The following is a 20,374-nucleotide window of genomic DNA, read 5'->3' as shown; positions in this document are numbered from 1 at the left end:
ATTGGCAGTCTGTTGGTGACACACACATTGGGTAAAACACTGTTTGTGTCGTTTCATTTCATGTACTTCCGTACACGAATATGCTTCCCCCAGCCCACAGCAGTGCAACACAAGACAACACATATCCAAAAACTACAAGAACACACATACTAACACATATATCTAAACTAACACACTTATAGCCAAACGAAACCAAAAAAAATTCCACTGTCCAAGGGAACGAACGCCAGCCAGGATGGCTGTCGGCCCTGCTGGTCTGCATGGGCTAGCAGTTAGCTTAGCCTGCCCTGCTTCCGCGTCCTGTCAGACCACCCTCAGTGTTTCCAGGTAGGGCCGTGGTCCTTGGGCCCACTGGATGTAGCAGACCAGGCTCCCTCAGCCGATCCAACGGCAGCTCTCCCAGCCAGACACCCTCGGCACACCTCCCCGCACTCCACGCAACGACACCAAAAACACCACAGTCGACGCCAGGCGAGGCCGCCGCCAGACCGCCCTCGGTGTTATCGGAACTGCCGGTCTGCACGAGCTAGCAGTTAGCTTAGCCTGCCCCGCTTCCGCGTCCTGTCAGAATTGAAACTACAATTCAAACCGGAGATTAGTTTTTTCCTGTGTGTGTGGGGTGGGGGTGGGGGGTATAAGCGATAGTGTTAAAGCAGCTTCAGCTGTATGTATTGGAGCTGTACGTATGTATTGGGGAACTCTGGTTCACGAGAGCGTCATGTTTTAATCTCCACTGGCGTTGTTAAAGGTTCTCTTCAGACCTCCTTGTCGGTTATTCTGCCTACACTTACGCTCAGTCTCGACATCTTCATGGCAGATGGCGCTGCTCGGGTATGTGGTGTGTCTGTGAATAATCGCCTCGTGGGCATTAGCCACACATGGGTCGTCTTTGACCCTCAGTGAAAACGTCTTGTGCCTTTCCTCCTGTGCGTTTGGCGTTTTTCTCTCCCCCCCCCAACTGCTGTTATCCTGATGTTTGTGTAGCGTCCATCTCACACTCAACCTGCTTTAATGTGTTTCCTCTCTTTCCTTCTGTAGTCCTCTCTTTCTCAATTACACTCTATCCCCGTCTCATCAAGCAAATTTGCATGTGCGAGTACACATCCCCCATCTGTCCCTTTACTTCTTACAACGCCTTCTAACAGTAGAGCTGCATGTGTGTGTGCGTGCACGTGCAAACCCCGCCCACCGGCCGTGTCGCACAGCCCAACCGTCACCTCCTCCGTCCTCCCTCAAAGTAATAGGAGCTGTCGGCTCCTAATTGAAGAGATAAGGACGGCTCCCCACACAGCAGCTCGGCCTCCCTCTCTTCCCTCCTGCCCTTCTGGCCTCCTCTGTCCACCTCTCCATCCCCGTCACCTCCCCAACACCTCCCACTAATAGCCGTCGGGCAGCGTGGAAACGTATGTGAACAAGGCTACGCTAACCAGATTAGCTGACGGCGGAGAAAATGCTTTATTTTAGTGTCTGTTGTTCATTTTATTAAACAGTCGTAGCATCTTTTATTGCTCTCTCTCGCTCATCTGCCTGCCTATGACTCTCGCTCCTCCTGCAACGGCGGCCTGTTTCCACGTGGAACGTGCGAGGGTAGTTTGCATGCGGCGCGCCGCCCGCAAAGACAGTAATTTTAATGAATGATACTGATGGGAAAACACATTATAATTCTGGGGTTTATGTGACCCTTTCTGCGTCATTTAACACCGATATTAATGTTATTTTTCCATATTCCAATAATTGTGTAACTGCCGTAGGCGGTTAATTTTCATGGAATACAGACCCGGTTTCACCTTTAGGTGGCAGCCTTGTTATGAAAGCCATTCACGGGTTATAAAAAACCTTTAGATTCAACGTGGCGAAGGTTTTAGTAGCAATACGTTACGTCACCGTGCTGCAGCAGCGTGTTTGAGGTTGTTCAACGGCTGCGGCCAATGGTCGGCGTTCACGCTGAACTGCCTTTTTGGTTGAAAATGCATTAAAATATTGGGGAATCGTGCTACATGAGGCAAGACGGATGATGCATTTTAAATATTTACCCAGTTTGTCTTCAGATGAGTGTAAGAAAAACCGGCTTTTTAAAAGGGTTTGCTTTCAAGGGTGCTCCAAAAGCAGTTTGAGCAGCTCTTCGCCGTCCTCCCCCCCCCAGGCCCCCATGTTCTCCTGGCCTCGGCTGAGGGATGCGGACCCCGTGCTGCGCTGCGAGATGGCCTCCACCGGAGAAGTGAGTACCTTGGGTGCAAACACATCCAGTAGCTTTCTTTTCTTTTTTTTTTCTCCTCTCGGCTGTTTTATTTATTCCGTAATTTTTAAACCCGCTAAATTTGTAGGACTGTGAAAACATACTTGTGTGTCCGCGTGTGCTTTATTGCAGGTAGCGTGTTTTGGACCAAACATCTATTCAGCCTTCCTGAAGGCCATGCTCTCCACGGGATTCAAGTTGCCTCAGAAGGGCATCCTGATCGGGATTCAGGTACAGCTATATGTCGGCGCAAGCTGGTCGGAGGACTCCGAGGGTCCTTTGTGTTTGTACAAGAGAATTACCAACAAGCCCCCGTCTCTGGGGTTCGTGTGGTGTGCTGAAACAAAAAGAAGCACATCATGTTCTTCTCAAATGGCTCATCGTAGACTCGGAACAGCTTTCACGCGAATGACGGCATGAAAGAAATTTAGGGAAAGACGGGTAAATGTATAATTTATATGTGTGTGTCACGCCGGCCCTTCATTAAACAGAACCGGCACGAGCGGCGCTGGTATTCCTGCCGGCCGTATCGAAGCGAGGGCAGATGAAGTACGGCCACGTTCCGGCTTGCCTGATATCCCGTCATTTGCTCCCGTTTTCAAAGCCTCGAGGAGTCGCTGGTGTCGCTTAGACTGTTTGTGAAATAATGGAGTCACCCGCGCTGGGAACCGCTGCGTTGACCAAAACCTGACAGTCAGAAGTAGTCGAAGGGCCACACTTCTGGGGTAGTCCAACAAAATGTATTAATCCATTCAGTAGAAGAGAAGATATGAACAAGTTGGCCCTAGGCGTTTATCAATGTCATTTAGTCACCAGCATATATATATATATATATATATATGTGTGTGTGTGTGTGTGCGTATATATATATATATATATATATATATATATATATATATATAAAGTAAAAGCTTTTCTTTGTTTGTTTGTTTTTTTGCAAACAGGTGTTAGACAACTCATCTGTTGAGTTTAGACACACAACTGTATAATTGTACAAAAACATAAAATGCACATGGTAGTAGTAGTAGTAGTAGTAGTAGATAAAATGCACATGGTACAAATCAAGTCAAGATGCCACCAAACAAAATTCAAAATGTGTGTTACCACTAAAAAGCTTTGAGAAATCAAGTAAGGCCAAGTTGTTCAGTCATGCCTACTGTAATGTCCCATCCATCCAGCCATCCATCCTTTATCCAAACCGCTCATCCTGCTCTCAGGGTCGCAGGGATGCTGCAGCCTATCCCAGCAGTCATTGGGTGGCAGGTGGGGAGACACCCTGGACAGGCCGCCAGGCCATCACAGGGCCCACACACACACACACACACATTCATACCTAGGGACAATTTAGTACGGCCGATTCACCTGACCTACATGTCTTTGGACTGTGGGAGGAAACCGGAGCACCCGGAGGAAACCCACGCAGACACGGGGAGAACATGCAAACTCCACACAGAGGACGACCCGGGACGACCTCCAAGGTTGGACTACCCCGGGGCTCGAACCCAGGACCTTCTTTCTGTGAGGCGATCGCACTAACCACTGTGCCCCCGTGCTGCCCTCCTACTGTAATATCCATCCATTATCCGAACCGCTTATCCTGCTCTCAGGGTCACGGGGATGCTGGAGCCTATCCCAGCAGTCATTGGGCGGCAGGCAGGGAGACACCCTGGATAGGCCGCCAGGCCATCACACGGCCCACACACACACACACACACACACACACACACACATTCATACCTAGGGACAATTTAGTACAGCTGATTCACCTGACCTACATGTCTTTGGACTGCGGGAGGAAACCGGAGCACCCGGAGGAAACCCACGCAGACACGGGGAGAACATGCAAACTCCACACAGAGGACGACCTGGGACGACCCCCAAGGTTGGACTACCCCGGGGCTCGAACCCAGGACCTTCTTGCTGTGAGGCGACCATGCTAACCACTGTGCCACCGTGCCCCCCCCCCCCACTGTAATGTGAAAACCCCAAATGACTTTCTTTGTAAGAGACAGTCTAAATGTCACCACCTCTACAATTTGGCCAAGGCTTCTCAGTGCCGATACACTGCAGCTCACTGATGCTTTGACAGAGATCCAAGAAATGGAAAGCTGTCAGAGATGAGCTGTCAGGCTGTTTGATAGTACTACAATGCCTATTCAGTCTGGTCTGTAATTTTTGACACGCCTACGCCTGTCAAATCCAGCACAAAATGGTGCCGGATTCACACGATGGTAGTATGCAGTAGACCACAAAGCAGTTTATTAATTGCAACCAAAGAATAGCTGTAAATATCGACATTTATTGTGAAAAGTGCTAAACTTTTACTGTTTCTTGTGGTGTTGAAGTGAACTGGAGTTTGAAAAATCTGGCAAAAACAGGCACGATAATTACGTTCGAGCGTTTCTGGTCGTCTTTTTATCAACACAACTGAGTAGCGAATAATGAGGGCTTTTCTTATTTCTTTTTCTCCCCAATTGTACTTGTCCAATTATCCAACTCTTCCGAGCCCTCCCGGTCGCTGCTCCACCTCCTCTGCCGATCCTGGGAGGGCTGCAGACTACCACGTGCCTCCTCCGATACATGTGGAGTCGCCAGCCACTTCTTTTCACCTGACGGTGAGGAGTTTCACCAGGGGGACGTAGCGCGTGGGAGGATCACGCTATTCCCCCCCAGTTCCCCCTCCCCCCTGAACAGGCGCCCCGACCAACTGAAGGAGGCACTAGTGCAGCGACCAGGACACATCCCCACATCCGGCTCCCCACCCACAGACATGGCCAGTTGTGTCTGTAGGGACGCCCGACCAAGCTAGAGGTAACACGGGGATTCGAACCATCGATCCCCGTGTTGGTAGGCAACGGAGTAGACCGCCACGCTACCCGCACTTTTCCTATGTCAGTGTGTGATGTAGACTCAGAATCTATTCCGGTGGAAAAAAATGTGCACATTTCCTTTTCATTTCACTGTGGGAATCAGACGTGAGAATCAACAAGAAGAATGAAGAGCGACACAATGCTATTCAGCAGATCAGTTTTGCATGGCATCAGTTCTGCGGAAATGGTCGAAATTCTTCACACAGCTATGTGCCTTTTCTTTTAGTTCGCTTTTCTGCCTTCCGTCTCCGAGGGCAGTATCACTCCAGGGTCGCCGCCCGTCGTACGACTACGCCGTTGCTTTCTAATTGATGTGCAGGTGTAGTAACGCAGTGTAAAATATCCATTAGTCACCAAGGTTGTCCGCCTCGCTGCACCCGCTTATTGGGACACTATCAGGAAGACAGTAATCTTTCTCCTACCCTTTCTGTGACAAAAGAGTAAACATTCTCTCTCGCTCTCTCTCTCTCTCTCTCTCTCTCTCTCTCTCTCTCTCTCTCTCTCTCTCTCTCTCTCTCTCTCTCTCTCTCTCTCTCTCTCTCCCTCCCCGTCTCTGATTCTAATTCTTTCATCCTTGTCCTTACAGCATTCCTTCCGGCCCAACTTCCTTGCCACGGCCCACCAGCTAAAAGAGGAGGGCTTCAAGGTGAGTACCAACAAGTCTCCACATCTGGAGCGCCACAAATTGGGACAGTGACGACATTCTGGGCTGCCTGTAAAACCTGTCATGGAGTGTGGCCGACGGAGCCACCTTGGTGCTTTACAGCGACTCCGTTGCCATCCATGTTTTGATAAAGACCGAAAGAAAATGTGTCTTAGCTCAATTGTCTTTGGTACCACGTCTGGCATATGAAATCATGATGCTTCTGGAATTTTCTTTTGTGAGACTTGCAACCTTTGGTATTGTTCTTTCCTCCAGCTGTTTGCCACTGAGGCCACCTCAGCCTGGTTGTGTGCCAACGATGTGCATGCCACTCCAGTAGCCTGGCCCACCCAGAAGGAAGGAGAGACCAGTTTGCCCAGTATTAATCGGTATGATAGTATTTGGAGGTTTAATTTGGCAATTTAAAAGTCTTTCCACACAAAAAGTCCTGAAGTTTGCCGGCTTGGTCGGGCATCCCTACAGACACAATCTGCCATGTCTGCGGGTGGGAAGCCGGATGTGGGTATGTTCCCTGGTCGCTGCACTAGCGCCTCCTCTGGTCGGTGGGGGTTGCCTGTTCGGGGGGGAGGGGGAATAGCGTGATCCTCCCATGCGCTACGTCCCCCTGGTGAAACTCCTCACTGTCAGGTGAAAACAAGCAGCTGGCGACTCCACATGTATGGGAGGAGGCATGTGGTAGTCTGCAGCCCTCCCCATGTTGGCAGAGGGGGTGGAGCAGCGACCGGGAGGGCTCGAAAGAGTGGGGTAATTGGCCAAGTACAACTGGGGAGAAAAAAAAGGGGGGGGGTCCTAAAGTTTGAAAAAAAAAATGAAGGAACAAGAGAGAGAAGGTTATTTTTACTGCTGGTATTCTGGAACAATCTTGAATTGTATTCAAGATGCCAGGATTAAAAAGAAGACTGAACCCCAGTCTTTGTAGTCTTAATATTTCATTCTGTTTCATTCTCACATTTACTATGTTCAACAACCAAAAGTACTGCTGTCCTTGAAAGTTGTAGTACGCAAAATAACGTCAGCGGGGACACAGGAAGACCACACTTCGCAGGTATGATCGTCAGATAAACAAGCCATGATCGTCGTCAAATGAAGACATCTGGACCATATGTTTGGAAGTAAACGAGGAAAAACAGAACGCAGGGGGAATTAAATGAGCGTAGGCATGAAGACAACATGCACACACACAAACACACACACAAACATGCACACAGTTGGCATCAGCCGGAGCAGAAGGCACACAGACCCGTTATTGACGGATAATTTCGCTTCACTCGTGTCAGTTCTGTTTGTGTTAGTATTCAGCCCAAATGCTTCTCTGCACAACCAGCACCTCCAAATGGGAAATGGCGGTGCAGCCATCAGGGCCATGTGTGCTTATGGATTTGTCATGCCATAATTAGATTGTAACAGAAGACACATTAGTGATTATGAGTAGGTATTACACTATTAATCCATAATGTTGTTTTTTCCTCTCCAATCAAATATATTCTGCTATCTTGTTTGTCCATGTGTAACCATTGTAGCTCTTCTACAGTCTGTGTTGAGCTGTATGAAATGAGGACCAACACACACTTCAATTTCTGTGTGGACTTTTGTTGCCTGGTCAACAAACATGGAAACAATCAGTCACAATCTCTAAGCACAGCTCGTTGGGCACAATTCTCTCATACTGGTACACGGTGCATTAGTAAATAATAATGAATGTATATACAAACAAAAATATGTACCTGGTCAATAAATATGGATTTTTAAGCGCTTTAAATGAATTCATCTTAACAAAACAACATTTCGATTAGAACTAGCAATTTTTGTCGAGGAAGATCAACATATCCATAATGCTCTGGGGTGATTCTGGTTCATAGTCTTACTGACTGTGAAGCCTGCAGCAGGGAACACCCGCTCAGAGGGCGTCGATGTCCCGGGGATGGCCAGATAGCACCTTGCTAGGATGGCAAGCCTGGCGTTTTGGTGTTCTGTGACGGTCCGGTCAGACAGAACGGCTGTGACTTACCATCTTTGCACCACCAACCTCTCAAACAACTCGTAGACAAGAGTATCTCCCAGTCAATGTTGACGAGACAACATGTAATGGTGATGTAGCTTTCGTTCGTGAGAGCTGTCCAGCAGTTGGTGGTCAGAGCTAACTTGTCTGGCCTGGCTAGCTTGACTTTAAGCTCGTCCTTCTTCTCCTCTGTGTATTTCAGTGCCTTTAGTCACAGTAGCTCTTGATGGCATAACATACTCAGGCATTGAGGTACTGAACTAGCTCCTTCAATCCCTCACCCTTTACCTCACTGTTTGGCAGCATATTGGTCTTGATCATTCACCACACCGACTGGGTAATGGCCTCGGGCTGGTGCCCATCAGATTTTCTCCCCCCGGCTAGCAGCGACGTGATCTTTGGCTGTGACTGCGAGCCATGCTCGGACATGGCAGCCAGGTGCTTGTTCTTACTGTGGTACAGCATAGTGCTAGTACTACTACTACTAAACCGAAGAGTCGTGTCACACAATTTACACTTGACTTCATTGCCTTTCGGGAGGAAATGGTCCCACACCGAGCTTCATATTTTACCTTAGATTGCTAGGTAGCAAAGCCATTAGAGGAGTGTGTATTAAAATTAACTTGGGAGCGTCCGGGTGGTGTAGCAGTCTATTCCATTGCCTACCAACACGGGGAACGCCGGTTCGAATCCCCGTGTTACTGCCGGCTTGTTCGGGCGTCCCTACAGACACAATTGGCCGTGTCTGCAAGTGGGAAGCCGGATGTGGGTATGTGTCCTGGTCGCTGCACTAGCGCCTCCTCTGGTCGGTCGGGGCGCCTGTTCGGGGGTAGGGGTGAATAGTGTGATCCTCCCAAATGCTACGTCCCCCTGGTGAAAAGAAGCGGCTGGTGACTCCACATGTATTGGAGGAGACATGTGGTAGTCTGCAGCCCTCCCTGGATCGGCAGGGGGGGTGGAGTAGCGACCAGGAAGGCTCGGAAGAGCGGGGTAATTGGCTGGGTACAATTGGAGAGAAGAAGGAAGGAACCCCCCCCCCCTCCAAAAAAAAATAACCTATAGACCAACGTGTAACCGGTCAAAAATATTTTCAGTAGTTAACCAAATTTTTTAGTTTCCTGCTGAAATGATCGACATTGTTATTGCTTTGACCTCATGCCCTCTGACAGTTTGTGACATTTTTATCTTTGTGTGTGTGTGTGTTTTCGTGTAGACTGATTAACGAGGGCCACATTGACCTGGTGGTCAACCTACCCAATAACAACACACAACACATAAAGGATAACTTCCTCATCCGGAGGATGGCCGTGGACCACGGTGTGCCCCTCATCACTAACTACCAGGTGAGGAACTCTCACGCCACTGTCTCTGAGATCACTGATGTCTCTACTTGTAGGGGTGACGACAAGTAGTCCTGAGCAAACAAGTCACTTACTCTACATTATGAGGTGTGCTCAATTTATATTGTAGCTGCTTCGTCAGCTCTGGAGTAGCGGTCCATTCCGTTGCCTACAAACTCGAGGATCGCCGGTTTGAATCCCCGTGTTACCTCCGGCTTGGTCGGGCGTCCCCACGGACACAATTGGCCGTGCGGGTGGTGAGCCGGATGTGGGTATGTGTCCTGGCCGCCGCACTAGCGCTTCCGGTCGGGGCTGATTCCGGTCGGTCGGGGCGCCTGTTCGGGGGGGGAGGGGGAACTGGGGGAAATAGCGTGATCCTCCCATGTACTACGTCCCCCTGGTGAAACTCCTCACTGTCAGGTGAAAAGAAGCGGCCGGTGACTCCACATGTATCGGAGGAGGCACGTGGTAGTCTGCAGCCCTCCCCAGATCGGCAGAGGGGGTGGAGCAGAGACTGGGATGGAAGAGTAGGGTAGTTGGCCATGTACAATTGAGGAGAAAAAGGCGAAATAAATTAAAAAAAAAAACTCTGCAGTTATATATTCATGATGGAACTGTTGGCTAGATAAAAGATCAGATGATGACTTTTCAAGTGACAGGACTTTCAATTATGGCCATGTGCCTTTGAGTATTTCTGAATGTTAGACTGGAGAGTGACAGCTTCCACACGACTAACACCTATCCTGTTTGATATCTCTTTCTCCTGATGTTCTGTCATCTACTGAGTTTTAACTCGTTTAATTTCCCCATTTCTTTTAGTGTTTTTGTTTACTTTTTTTGTTGCTTTTATGCCCTCTGTTTTTACTCTATAACTTATCCGTGAGCTCTAGAGAGGTGCTAAATCAATGAAACATTAATTTAGTATCAATGAAACAAATCAATGAAACATTAATTTAATATAGTTACGTTTGTAAAATTAGCAAAACGTAGAGGAATACATTAAATACTCTTGTTAATAAGTTACTGTTGAAGAGCCTTGATGAATTAATCAAATGCAAAGTGAATATATCCCAGTCAGTTTTCGCTCTGGTGTAAATGGACGTCGTGTGTGTGTCTCTCAGATTGTGAAGCTGTTTGCGGAGGCCATCCGCTGCACTGGCGAGCTGGACACCACCAGCCTCTTCCACTACCGCCAGAAAGAGGGGAACCAGAGAGAGGCTGGCCAGCAGAGCTCGAGCTCCCTCCTCCTGCCATCGCCTCCCTCTCCAGTCCCACAGTGAAGCACCTCCAGAGACTACACACACACTTCTTGTGATAAGATAAGATAAGACGCTTCCTGTTGGAAAGCAGCAGATGATTTGCTGCACAGCTGAGTCACCCAGATGATTCCACATGGTACCTCAAAGTTCTGTTGGACAAGTGAGGGCTGGAACCTCGGTGGGTGGGGAGGGTGGGGATGTCCTTTGTTTTTTACTTTTTGTTTTTTAAAAGAGAGTTCAGCAGTAAGTGAAGTTTTATCCGATACAAGTAATTTGGGGGTAGGAGGTTTTTGTAGTCCCCCTCTTGATAGCTCATGGTCCCTCCCTTGTTCCCATTCGGTGATGTCAGGGAAATGCTGGTTTACGTTAAAGGCAGAGGTGGCAGGCAGTCTTTATTTGCCAGAGCCAAGACGCTCCGATGACACCAGGCTTCAGGGGATTATTCTAATTTCCTTCATCGCAGGATGAGGAGGGTGACACGTCGGGGGGATGTGTTTTTGTGAAGGCTGATCCCTAACAGGGGCACTTTTGTTTTTCTTGTTTGCACTCCGCTGGTACGTTACACTTTAACAACTCCAGCAAGGTTATATTTACAACTGTCTCTATCAAGCACCAGGCCCCGGGCACCTCCATGGCTGAGTGGTTAGAGCGCAAACCACATGGTTGCAACCGTTGCTGGTTCGACTCCAGCCAGTGACCTTGGTTGCATGTCTTACCCCTCTCTCTCTCTCTCCCCATTCGCTTTCCACCTCCACTATCAAGTAAAGGTATGAAAAATAACAAAAAATAATAATTTTGGGAAAAAAGAACAGGTCCCCTTTCATTTTTTTCAAATGCTTTAAAGTTTCGGAGCCTTTGGTTGTGTTGACCTGTGTACCAGTGAAGCCTCTCAGCCTCCAGCTCCTCTGAGCTCTCACTGTAACACTCTGAGCTCTTACTGTAATACTGTGAGCTCTCACTGTAACACTCTGCGCTCTTACTGTATAACTCTGAGCTCTTACTGTAACACTCTGAGCTCTTACTGTAACACTGTGAGCTCTCACTGTAACACTCTGAGCTCTTACTGTAACACTCTGAGCTCTCACTGTAACACTCTGCGCTCTTACTGTATAACTCTGAGCTCTTACTGTAACACTGTGAGCTCTTACTGTAACACTGTGAGCTCTCACTGTAACACTGCTCTCTTACTGTAACACTCTGAGCTCTTACTGTAACACTCTGAGATCTCACTGTAAAACTCTGAGCTCTCACTGTAACACTGAACTGTTACTGTAACACTCTGAGCTCTTACTGTAACACTTTGAGCTCTTGCTGTATCACTCTGAGCTCTCACTGTAACACTCTGAGCTGTTACTGTAACACTCTGAGCTCTTACTGTAACACTGAGCTCTCACTGTAACACTCTGAGCTCTTACTGTAACACTCTGAGCTCTTACTGTAACACTTTGAGCTCTCACTGTAACACTCTGAGATCTCACTGTATCACTCTGAGCTCTCACTGTAACACTCTGAGCTGTTACTGTAACACTCTTAGCTCTTGCTGTAACACTTTGAGCTCTCACTGCAACACTCTGAGCTCTTGCTGTACCACTCTGAGATCTCACTGTAACACTCTGAGCTCTCAAGGTAACACAAATGTTCTGGTCACAGGCTGATCTTTTACTTAGACAGCACCATTCATGCTTTTTTGTTTTAGAAAAAAAGATATTTTTGTGGACCCAAAAGAAAACATGCTGCATGCGCAGTATTATGAAGTATTCACGTAATGTCTCTAATGAACACCTGCAGGTACATTAGCTAACATGTAGCCAATTTAGTTTTCCAAAGATCCTCAAGTCTTAAATCTTAGCTCTAAGTTTACAGTGTAAAGATGCCTGATTAATAAATATTTTGAGATTTTTACATGTATATATGTTTAAACTGAGACAACACTTCAACTTGTTCTGCATTTGAAAACATTGTCCTTCTGCATACAAACCAAATACAAACCTATCTCCATAGGGATTCTCTGGCTTTCTGTTTTGTTTTTGTTTTTTTTGTGTGTTCCATAAGGTGTTTATTATTCCTGAATCTGCTTTATCTTTAAGTCTTCTCTCGGGGATACTTGCCAAGTGTGTGTCTGTGTTTCTAAGTTTTGTGGTTGGGTTAGAAGTGCATTAAAAAAAGCAGGTGTTTTTCCTCCCACACCATCAGGTACTTTTTAAACAAGCACAACACATGGCACTGGAACGTGAGGCAGTGTAACACTGGTGCCACAGCCACCAAGAAACCCCCATGAAAAAAATGCCAAGTTCCACACCGAAATAAAAGACAAAGGTGTCTTTTTTCACTAACGACCTAAACTAGTTAAGTTGTAATAGTACTGGGATAGTTTAGGGTTAGGTCCAAGGGTTACTGGTTGTGTCAGGAAGGGCAATCTGATGTAAAAATTTTGCCAAATCAGTATGCAGATTGACAAGACCATACCGGATCGGCCGAGGCCCGGGTTAACAACGGCCACCGTTGGTGCTGTGCCCTCCCATGGTACTGATGGAAACTATAAAAGCTGCTGTGGCGACCCCTCAGAATCAGGGAACAAGCCGAAAGAAGAAGTAGTAGCACTGGAATAGTTTCTACCACTCATCTGCTTTACTACGTGCAATATACTTTCAGAAAACGACCTTCCGGGGCATCCGGGCCATGTGGCGGTCTATTCCGTTGCATGCCAACACGGGGATCGCCGGATCAAATCCCCGTGTTACCTCCGGCTTGGTCGGGCGTCCTTACAGACACAATTGGCCGTGTCTGCGGGTGGGAAACCGGATATGAGTATGTGTCCTGGTCGCTGCACTAGCGCCTGCTCTGGTCGGTCGGGGCCCCTGTTCGGGGGGGAGGGGGGAACTGGGGGGAATAGCGTGATCCTCCCACGCGCTACATCCCCCTGGTGAAACTCCTCACTGTCGGGTGAAAAGAAGCGGCTGGCGACTCCACGTGTCGGAGGAGACGTGGTAGTCTGCAGCCCTCCCCGGCTCGGCAGAGGGGGTGGAGCAGTGACCAGGACAGCTTGGGAGAGTGGGGTAAATGGGCAAGTACAAATGGGGAGAATAAGAGGGGGGGGGGGGGAAATCAGCTTCTATCTTCAGAATGTGGTGTATGCCCCGTTCTCTGTGAGTTCGGGTAATTCTCACCAGCATGTGTTGACGTGTTGGAGCCTCTGGGACGTTGAAGTGATGTTGTTATGCTAGCTTGTCCTCGCTAATCAGACGTGAGAAATCACTCGTCAGCAGTCAAGGACCTCTGGAAGGTGGTGGGGGGGGGGGGGGCAACTTTTCCTTCACCTCGCCAAGAGACGTGAAACCAATCAAATTCTGTCCAAGTCTGGCGCAGTCTGGGTTTCTGTGCAGCCGAGCCGTGCCCGCCTCAGCAGCACACTCCTCTACTGATCAAGGACTGCCTGAGTCACACTTTACTGCAGGCGCCGTATCCAAGCAACAGGGCAGCTTCTGCTGCCCCCCCCCCCCCCCCGGCGATGGCTTCCACGTAAGGCCCCGCGACGTGTAAAGCAGCGTGTGTGCAAATCCCACTTTGATGAAAGCGCGGGGTCGTTAAGTTTAACTTTACCCTGTTAGCTTGAGAGATTGCTTTTCACAATAATGGTCCGCTGCCTAGTCCACGTTTCCCCAGGGGTGCGCCAGCGGCTTAGCTCTCATAGGCCCTCCCTCAGGCTGTCGGAGAGAAATGTACTTAAAGCCAAAACCGCAACCCGATCACCGGTAAAAGCGCTTCGCAGAACTCCAGGAAGGCAATTCGTGTTTGTAATTTGTGTAACGGTTAAACGAGTGCCCCCTAATGTCTGGCCCTCGTGGCAAGTAGCCTCCCATTAATTTGCCGCGGCGATGCAGACCGGCTGCCGTTTGAGGACTCGGTGCTGGTTTTACACGACGTGAATTTTGCGTCATCGTCAGTCAGATGAAGCAAGACAACTGTCGGCGTGTGAGCGGGTGTGTAGCCCGGGGCGGCGAGGACGACAGCTGCAGCATCAAAGCAGCGGTGCCACGGGGCATGGCTGCTCACCAGCAAAGGAGGGGGGACACTCGGCTCCCTCCCGACATGCCTGCTGGGAGAGCTTGAAGGCTAAGTGGGTTAGTAGTACCGTGGATGGGAAGTATGGGGCGAGACGTTGGTGACGCCAAAGCTAAAATCTGTACGCAGGTGGAACGGTGTGAGGGCCCGGACCGACTAGCGGCGGCGAAGGCCAAGTAGCACTCGAACGCGCCAAAAAGGCCACAGCCAACGGCCAGCCAGCATGTACTGGCTCGCTAAGCTGAACAGCCAATCAGAGTGATCCCTCTCACCAACTCAGTTGTAGCCGCGTGTGTTTTCATGAGCGCTTGTGCGTGAGGAGCCCTGCTTAGCTTGCTGTTAAGGCATCCGCCATTTGTGCACAAAAATGGGCCCTACTTGAATCCATCCAGTATCCCAGCCGCTTATCCTGCTCTCAGGGTCGCAGGGATGCTGAAGCCTGTCCCACCAGTCACTGGGTGGCAGGCGGGGAGACACCCTGGACAGCCCGCCAGGCCATCACCGGGCGCCCCCCCCCACACACCTAGGGGCAGTTTAGTACAGCTGATCCACCTGACCTACATGTCTTTGGACTGTGGGAGGAAACCGGAGCGCCCGGAGGAAACCCACGCAGAGACGGGGAGAACATGCAAACTCCACACGGAGTACGACCCGGGACCACCCCCAAGGTTGGACTACCCCGGGGCTCGAACCCAGGACCTTCTTGCTGTGAGGCGACCGCGCTAACCACTGCACCACCGTGCCGCCCACATCACATACAAATTGCATGAAGTTACATCCATACATACTAATGTATGGATGTACATGTTCAAGTATATATGATTGTATAAATACACAAAAAAATAATGTATTTTACATTCGTATGTGAGGTGTTGAATATATTCACTACAATTTAGCAGGAGTGTGTGTGTGTGTGTGTGTGTGTGTGTATACGTGCACGGAGCTGGGATGTATTCACTTTGCATTTGATTAATTCAAAATGTAAACGTATGCAGTGATTAATATATGAAAGATGGTGCTGCGAAGGTAATCGATCCCATTTGCAGTTTATGATATGCAAACGTGTTTTGTCTCCCTCCGTCTCCGCAGGCTCCGTCAGGCAGGCAGGCGAGGGGGGGGACCCCACGGTATTCCCCCTGCAAAGTGAATGCTGTTCACCAGGAAACGCTGTAATGCATTGAACATGAGGGCTTATGAAGGCGGCGATGAGAATTCAGGTCCGTCACAAGGGGGCTGCAGCTGGCAAGCTGGAAAGGTATCCCCACTAACGGCACAAAGAAAAAGCCTGCACAAATTTAAATAATAATAATAATAATAATAATAATAATAATAATAATAATAATGAGGAGCTGTCAGGCTCTCGTCCCTCTTTTTTTTTTTTTTTTTTTTTTAAAGAATAGACTGTAGTCTGACCCGCCATGTCCAAGAACGTTAAATAATGCATTGTTGCACCGTGAAGTGTGGCCTGCTGTTCTTCACTGATGGAAAAGTTCATCCTGGCTAATTGACATGCATTTTTCACACTGGGCCAAATGAATTATCTATGTCGGTGGGGGTGGGGGTGCAGGGAGACAGCCGACATGGCGTCCCTGCAGGAGGATTCACAGAGGTTGGACCTTCGTGCTTTCTGCTGAGCTCAGTGGCAGCCGGAGCTAATGGAAGGAGCAGTGCTGTCACATGGTGGTGCCAAGCTGTTATTGGCTACCTGCTCCCTACATGCCCCCCTGCAGGGCAAAGCCCACCTGGGAAGATGTAAATACTCTACGGGAGTTAAGATGAGGTGATGCTTGCACCCAGTGTGTATTGCTGTACCTGTGAAGCTGGGCCTTGACAGCCCATGTATCTTGTGAGGACAAATTAGGTTTGTGAGGTTACCCCCCCCCCCTTCCCCCCCCCCCTATTGTACTTGGCCAATTACCCCACTCTTCCGAGCTGTCCCGGTCTCTGCTCCACCCCCTCTGCCGATCCGGGGAGGGCTGCAGACTACCACCTGCCTCCTCCCATACATGTGGAGTCGCCAGCCGCTTCTTTTCACCTGACAGTGAGGAGTTTCACCAGGGGGACGTAGCGCGTGGGAGGATCACGCTGCCCCCCTCCCCCCCCCCCCGGGAACAAGCACCCCGACACATGCGCCAGTGCAGCGACCAGGACACATACCGACATCCGGCTTCCCACCCGCAGACATGGCCAGTTACGTCTGTAGGGACCGCCCGACCAAGCCGGAGGTAACACGGGGATTTGAACCAGCGATCCCCGTGATGGTAGGCAATGGAATAGACCGCTATGCTACCCGGACTTGTGAGGCTATTTCGGCTGGTCCTCCCTTCTAGAACGGACTATTTTACGGTCAGGTTTTGGGATTAGCGTTAGGGTTAGGATTCGGCTAAAGAGTTGAGGTTAAGAATGTAGTTAGGATTAGGGCTATAGAATGGATGTAGTCAATGGTGGGTGGGGGGGGGGGTCCTCACTATTACCGAATGACCAGTTGGGGTTCAATGTGACACAGAGAGCAATGGCTGGTTTGTATGCATGGTTTTTGTGAGTACAGGGTGATAGAGAGAGAGAGAGAGAAAGCAGAACTGCAGCTGATGGCTCTTTCTGCCGGAGTCCCTCACAGCTGCATGACAGCGGCCAGAAGGACTCGGGAGCTCGTTTTGCACCAACACATTAAATTTGTGTTGCGTCTTTCTCCACTTCTCTGCAATAATGGAGGCCGGCCACCTAAGGTGTTATAACTGCGGCGCGCTTCTGACAAAATGTGAACGCAGACGAGCCACGTTCAGACGCACACGTGTGTGCACTCGCGCACTCTCTGTCTCACACACACACACACAGACTTAAAGTTAATTATCTCTGAATCATATCAAATGCCCATCATCCTCAGCTCACTTGACAAGCTCGCTCAAATTACACCTCTCAAATTACCGTCCCGCTCGTTAAGACACAATTAGGAATGCTTTGCGAGAAAAAGAGCGACGGCGAAATACCTTTTGTGGTGTTTTTCTATCAGGAATTCAAAGGAGGGATTCGAGGCTGAGGGCTCCGTGGTGTGCTGCTTCTTCTTCTCTTTTTTTTTTGCAATCACCGTAGCAAAACTGCACCGGGCTCCATCACGTCCCTTGTTTGGTGTGAAGCGGTGCGATTAAATGTCAGAGGCAGAAACTGCTGCATGGTCTGCAACGGCTTTCACCTCAGCTTAGAAGGCAGCAAGGTGTGTTTTGTGCTAGCAGAGAGGGAGCACGTGTACACACCTACACACACACACACACACACACACACACACACACACAAAAGCACAGCATTCAAGCTTTTGGGGAGAACCTGTCTGGGCTACTAAAACTGCAATAAGCCACAGCGAAGCCTTAAAATACACACCACAGATGGCTTTACTTTCAGTACCTTCGGGTTGGGCTGCTGAAACCTTTCACCCCTCTCTGCTTCCGGTATCAGGCCGAGTAATTCGCAGTGTCGGTCTCTGGCGATTCCAAAAGGTGGAACAGTTTCAAATGCCATGATGCCAACTACCTGAAGATCATAGGAGCTGCTCCCCCATCCATCCAGGCCATCCATCTGTGACACACGGTGCACCCGGAAGGCTCTCAGCATTGTGAAGGACCCCACCCACCCTTTCCCCCACATCCACTTCACCCTCCTGCCAGAGGTACCGCAGCATCCGTGCTGCCTCCGCCAGACTGTGCAAGAGTTTCGTTCCTCGGGCTGTGAGGTTCCTCAACAGCCTGAACGCTTAGACCTTCCACACAATGACTTGACCTTCTCACTCGGCGGCACGGTGGCGCCGTGGTTAGCGCGGTTGCCCCGCAGCAAGAAGGTGCTGGGTTGGAGCCCCGGGGTAGTCCAACCTTGGTGGGTCGTCCCGGGTTGTCCTCTTGTTTGGGGTTTGCATGTTCTCCCCGTGTCTGCGTGGGTTTCCTCCGGGGGCTCCGGTTTCCTCCCATAGTCCAAAGACATGTAGGTCAGGTGAATCGGCCGTAGTAAATTGTCCCTAGGTGTGTGTGTGTGTGTGTGTGTGTGTGTGTGTGTGTGTGTGTGTGTGTGTGTGTGTGTGTGTGTGTCGGCCCTGTGATGGCCTGGCGGCCTGTCCAGGGTGTCTCCCCACCTGTCACCCAATTGGCTGCTGGGATAGGAGCATCGCCACGACCCTGAGAGCAGGATAAGCGGTTCAGATAATGGATGGATGGATTGATGGATGGATGGACCTTCTCACTCACTGTCCGTGTCAGGTGTGCTTGTGATGTCTAGGTCTGTTACGTCATTTTTGTTTTTAATGCACTTTTTGTTTCTAATATTTATTGTGTGTTATCTGTTTTCTTGTGTCACTGCGGTCCATGTGAAACACAATGTCGTTACCTTGTATGCACGAGACATGCGTATGAGACAATGACAATAAAAGCAGTCTCAGTCTACCTATGTACACCTGCCATACTAGCTATGCTAAGGAAGCCGTGTTCCTCATTGCTGCACATCAACCATGCGTAAAAACGGACAAATCGTGGAAACCTTTTCAGTAAATGATAACGGCAAACGCAAAAACTGCTGTTGTGACTTGGATTTTTGTTGACTTTTGCGAGCCCCGTGTGGACAGGAGCCGTAGTGTTTCATGAAAGTAGGGATTTCATTTCGGAAATAAGCACCGCCTCTTTTCTCAAACACCTCCTTCAGCCTCTGTCAGCTTCTGCATCTGTGGTTGTATAGGAGAAGGTGAGACATAGCGGAGCTTTGGAACAACGGGCTTGTAGGATGAACGGTGATGAGGTAATATACGGCTAGCTGTGGTTGTGTGCCCCGGCTGTGTGCCGTAAATCGTTTCGTCAAATTTCGCGGGGGAATCTGAGTCAGACACAAGCATTGGGAATCATTGTATAGTGACATCTTATCTTCTGGGGGACGATCGCATTTTATCATATCGGTCGTACGATGCCTATCAGAATTACACATGAGACTGATAACCAGGGAAAAACGTAGCCGCCTAAAAAGCAACGATGTTGCAGCTGGTGACTGTGTTACATTGTATTTAGTCAGATTGGGACTATGTCATCATCCATCCATCCATTCATCCATTATCCGAACCGCTTATCCTGCTCTCAGGGTGGTGGGGGTGCGCCTATCACAGCAGTCATTGGGTGGCAGGTGGGGAGACACCCTGGACAGGTCCGATGTTTACCAACCAGTATACTTCAAAACCAGCAACACACTCCGACAAAGACTGGTTCATCCCAAAGACCGTGTACCACACACCCGGAAAAGCAATCCTGTGTATGCCGTACAATGCGACGAGGATTGCACTGACCTATACATAGGAGAAACCAAACGACCACCACACAAACGGATGGCCCAACACAGAAGGCCAAACTCCTCAGGATAAGACTCAGCAGTCTATCTACACCTAAAGGAGAAGACACACTCCTTCGAGGACAGCAATGTACACATTTTGGACAGAGAAGATAGATGGTTTGAAAGAGGGGTGAAGGAAGCCATCTATGCCAAACTGGAAAAACCATCCCTCAACAGAGGAGGAGGTCTGCGGCACCACCCATCTCCCACTTACAATGCCGTCCTTTCATCTCTACCCAGGAGACTCAAGAAGCCTAGCCTCCAAGAACAACAGTCGCTCACTAACGGCTCCAACGACTCTCATGACCACTGAACAATGAAGTCGAAAGTAACACCCCCAACGACCGTCGCTGCTAAACAAATGCATATCAATAGTGCCGATGGCGACGGGCGCGGCCATAACATCAGTACACAAAAGAGCCACTCATATCTATGGCTCTGTTTGCAACGGGCGTTGGTAAACATCGGGACACAAAGAGCCACACGTATCAATAGCTCTGACAACGACCCATAGAGGGTAAATATCTGAGTCTCATCACCAGCCAGTCAGACTAGCTTGGTCCAGTCAGAAAGGCACGAACTGAGGAAGCCT

The 20,374-nt window shown here is 49.4% G+C and overlaps 1 protein-coding gene across 1 annotated transcript in view; it reads left to right on the top strand.

Moving 5' to 3' along the window:
- Positions 1–10,389, top strand: part of cps1 (carbamoyl-phosphate synthase 1, mitochondrial) — a 123,463-nt gene extending 113,074 nt beyond the window's left edge. Inside the window, exons 33-38 of the mRNA XM_056288938.1 lie at positions 2,144–2,218; positions 2,369–2,467; positions 5,693–5,752; positions 6,026–6,138; positions 8,983–9,112; positions 10,231–10,389. Of these exons, the coding sequence (XP_056144913.1) occupies positions 2,144–2,218; positions 2,369–2,467; positions 5,693–5,752; positions 6,026–6,138; positions 8,983–9,112; positions 10,231–10,389 (636 nt within the window). The remainder of the gene's footprint in view (positions 1–2,143; positions 2,219–2,368; positions 2,468–5,692; positions 5,753–6,025; positions 6,139–8,982; positions 9,113–10,230) is intronic.
- The last annotated feature ends 9,985 nt before the right edge of the window (positions 10,390–20,374 follow it).

Source organism: Lampris incognitus, chromosome 11, assembly GCF_029633865.1.
Source record: "Lampris incognitus isolate fLamInc1 chromosome 11, fLamInc1.hap2, whole genome shotgun sequence".
Lineage (NCBI taxonomy): Eukaryota > Metazoa > Chordata > Actinopteri > Lampriformes > Lampridae > Lampris > Lampris incognitus.
Note: the sequence above shows the minus strand (reverse complement) of the source record. Positions and strands in the feature narration are given on the sequence as shown.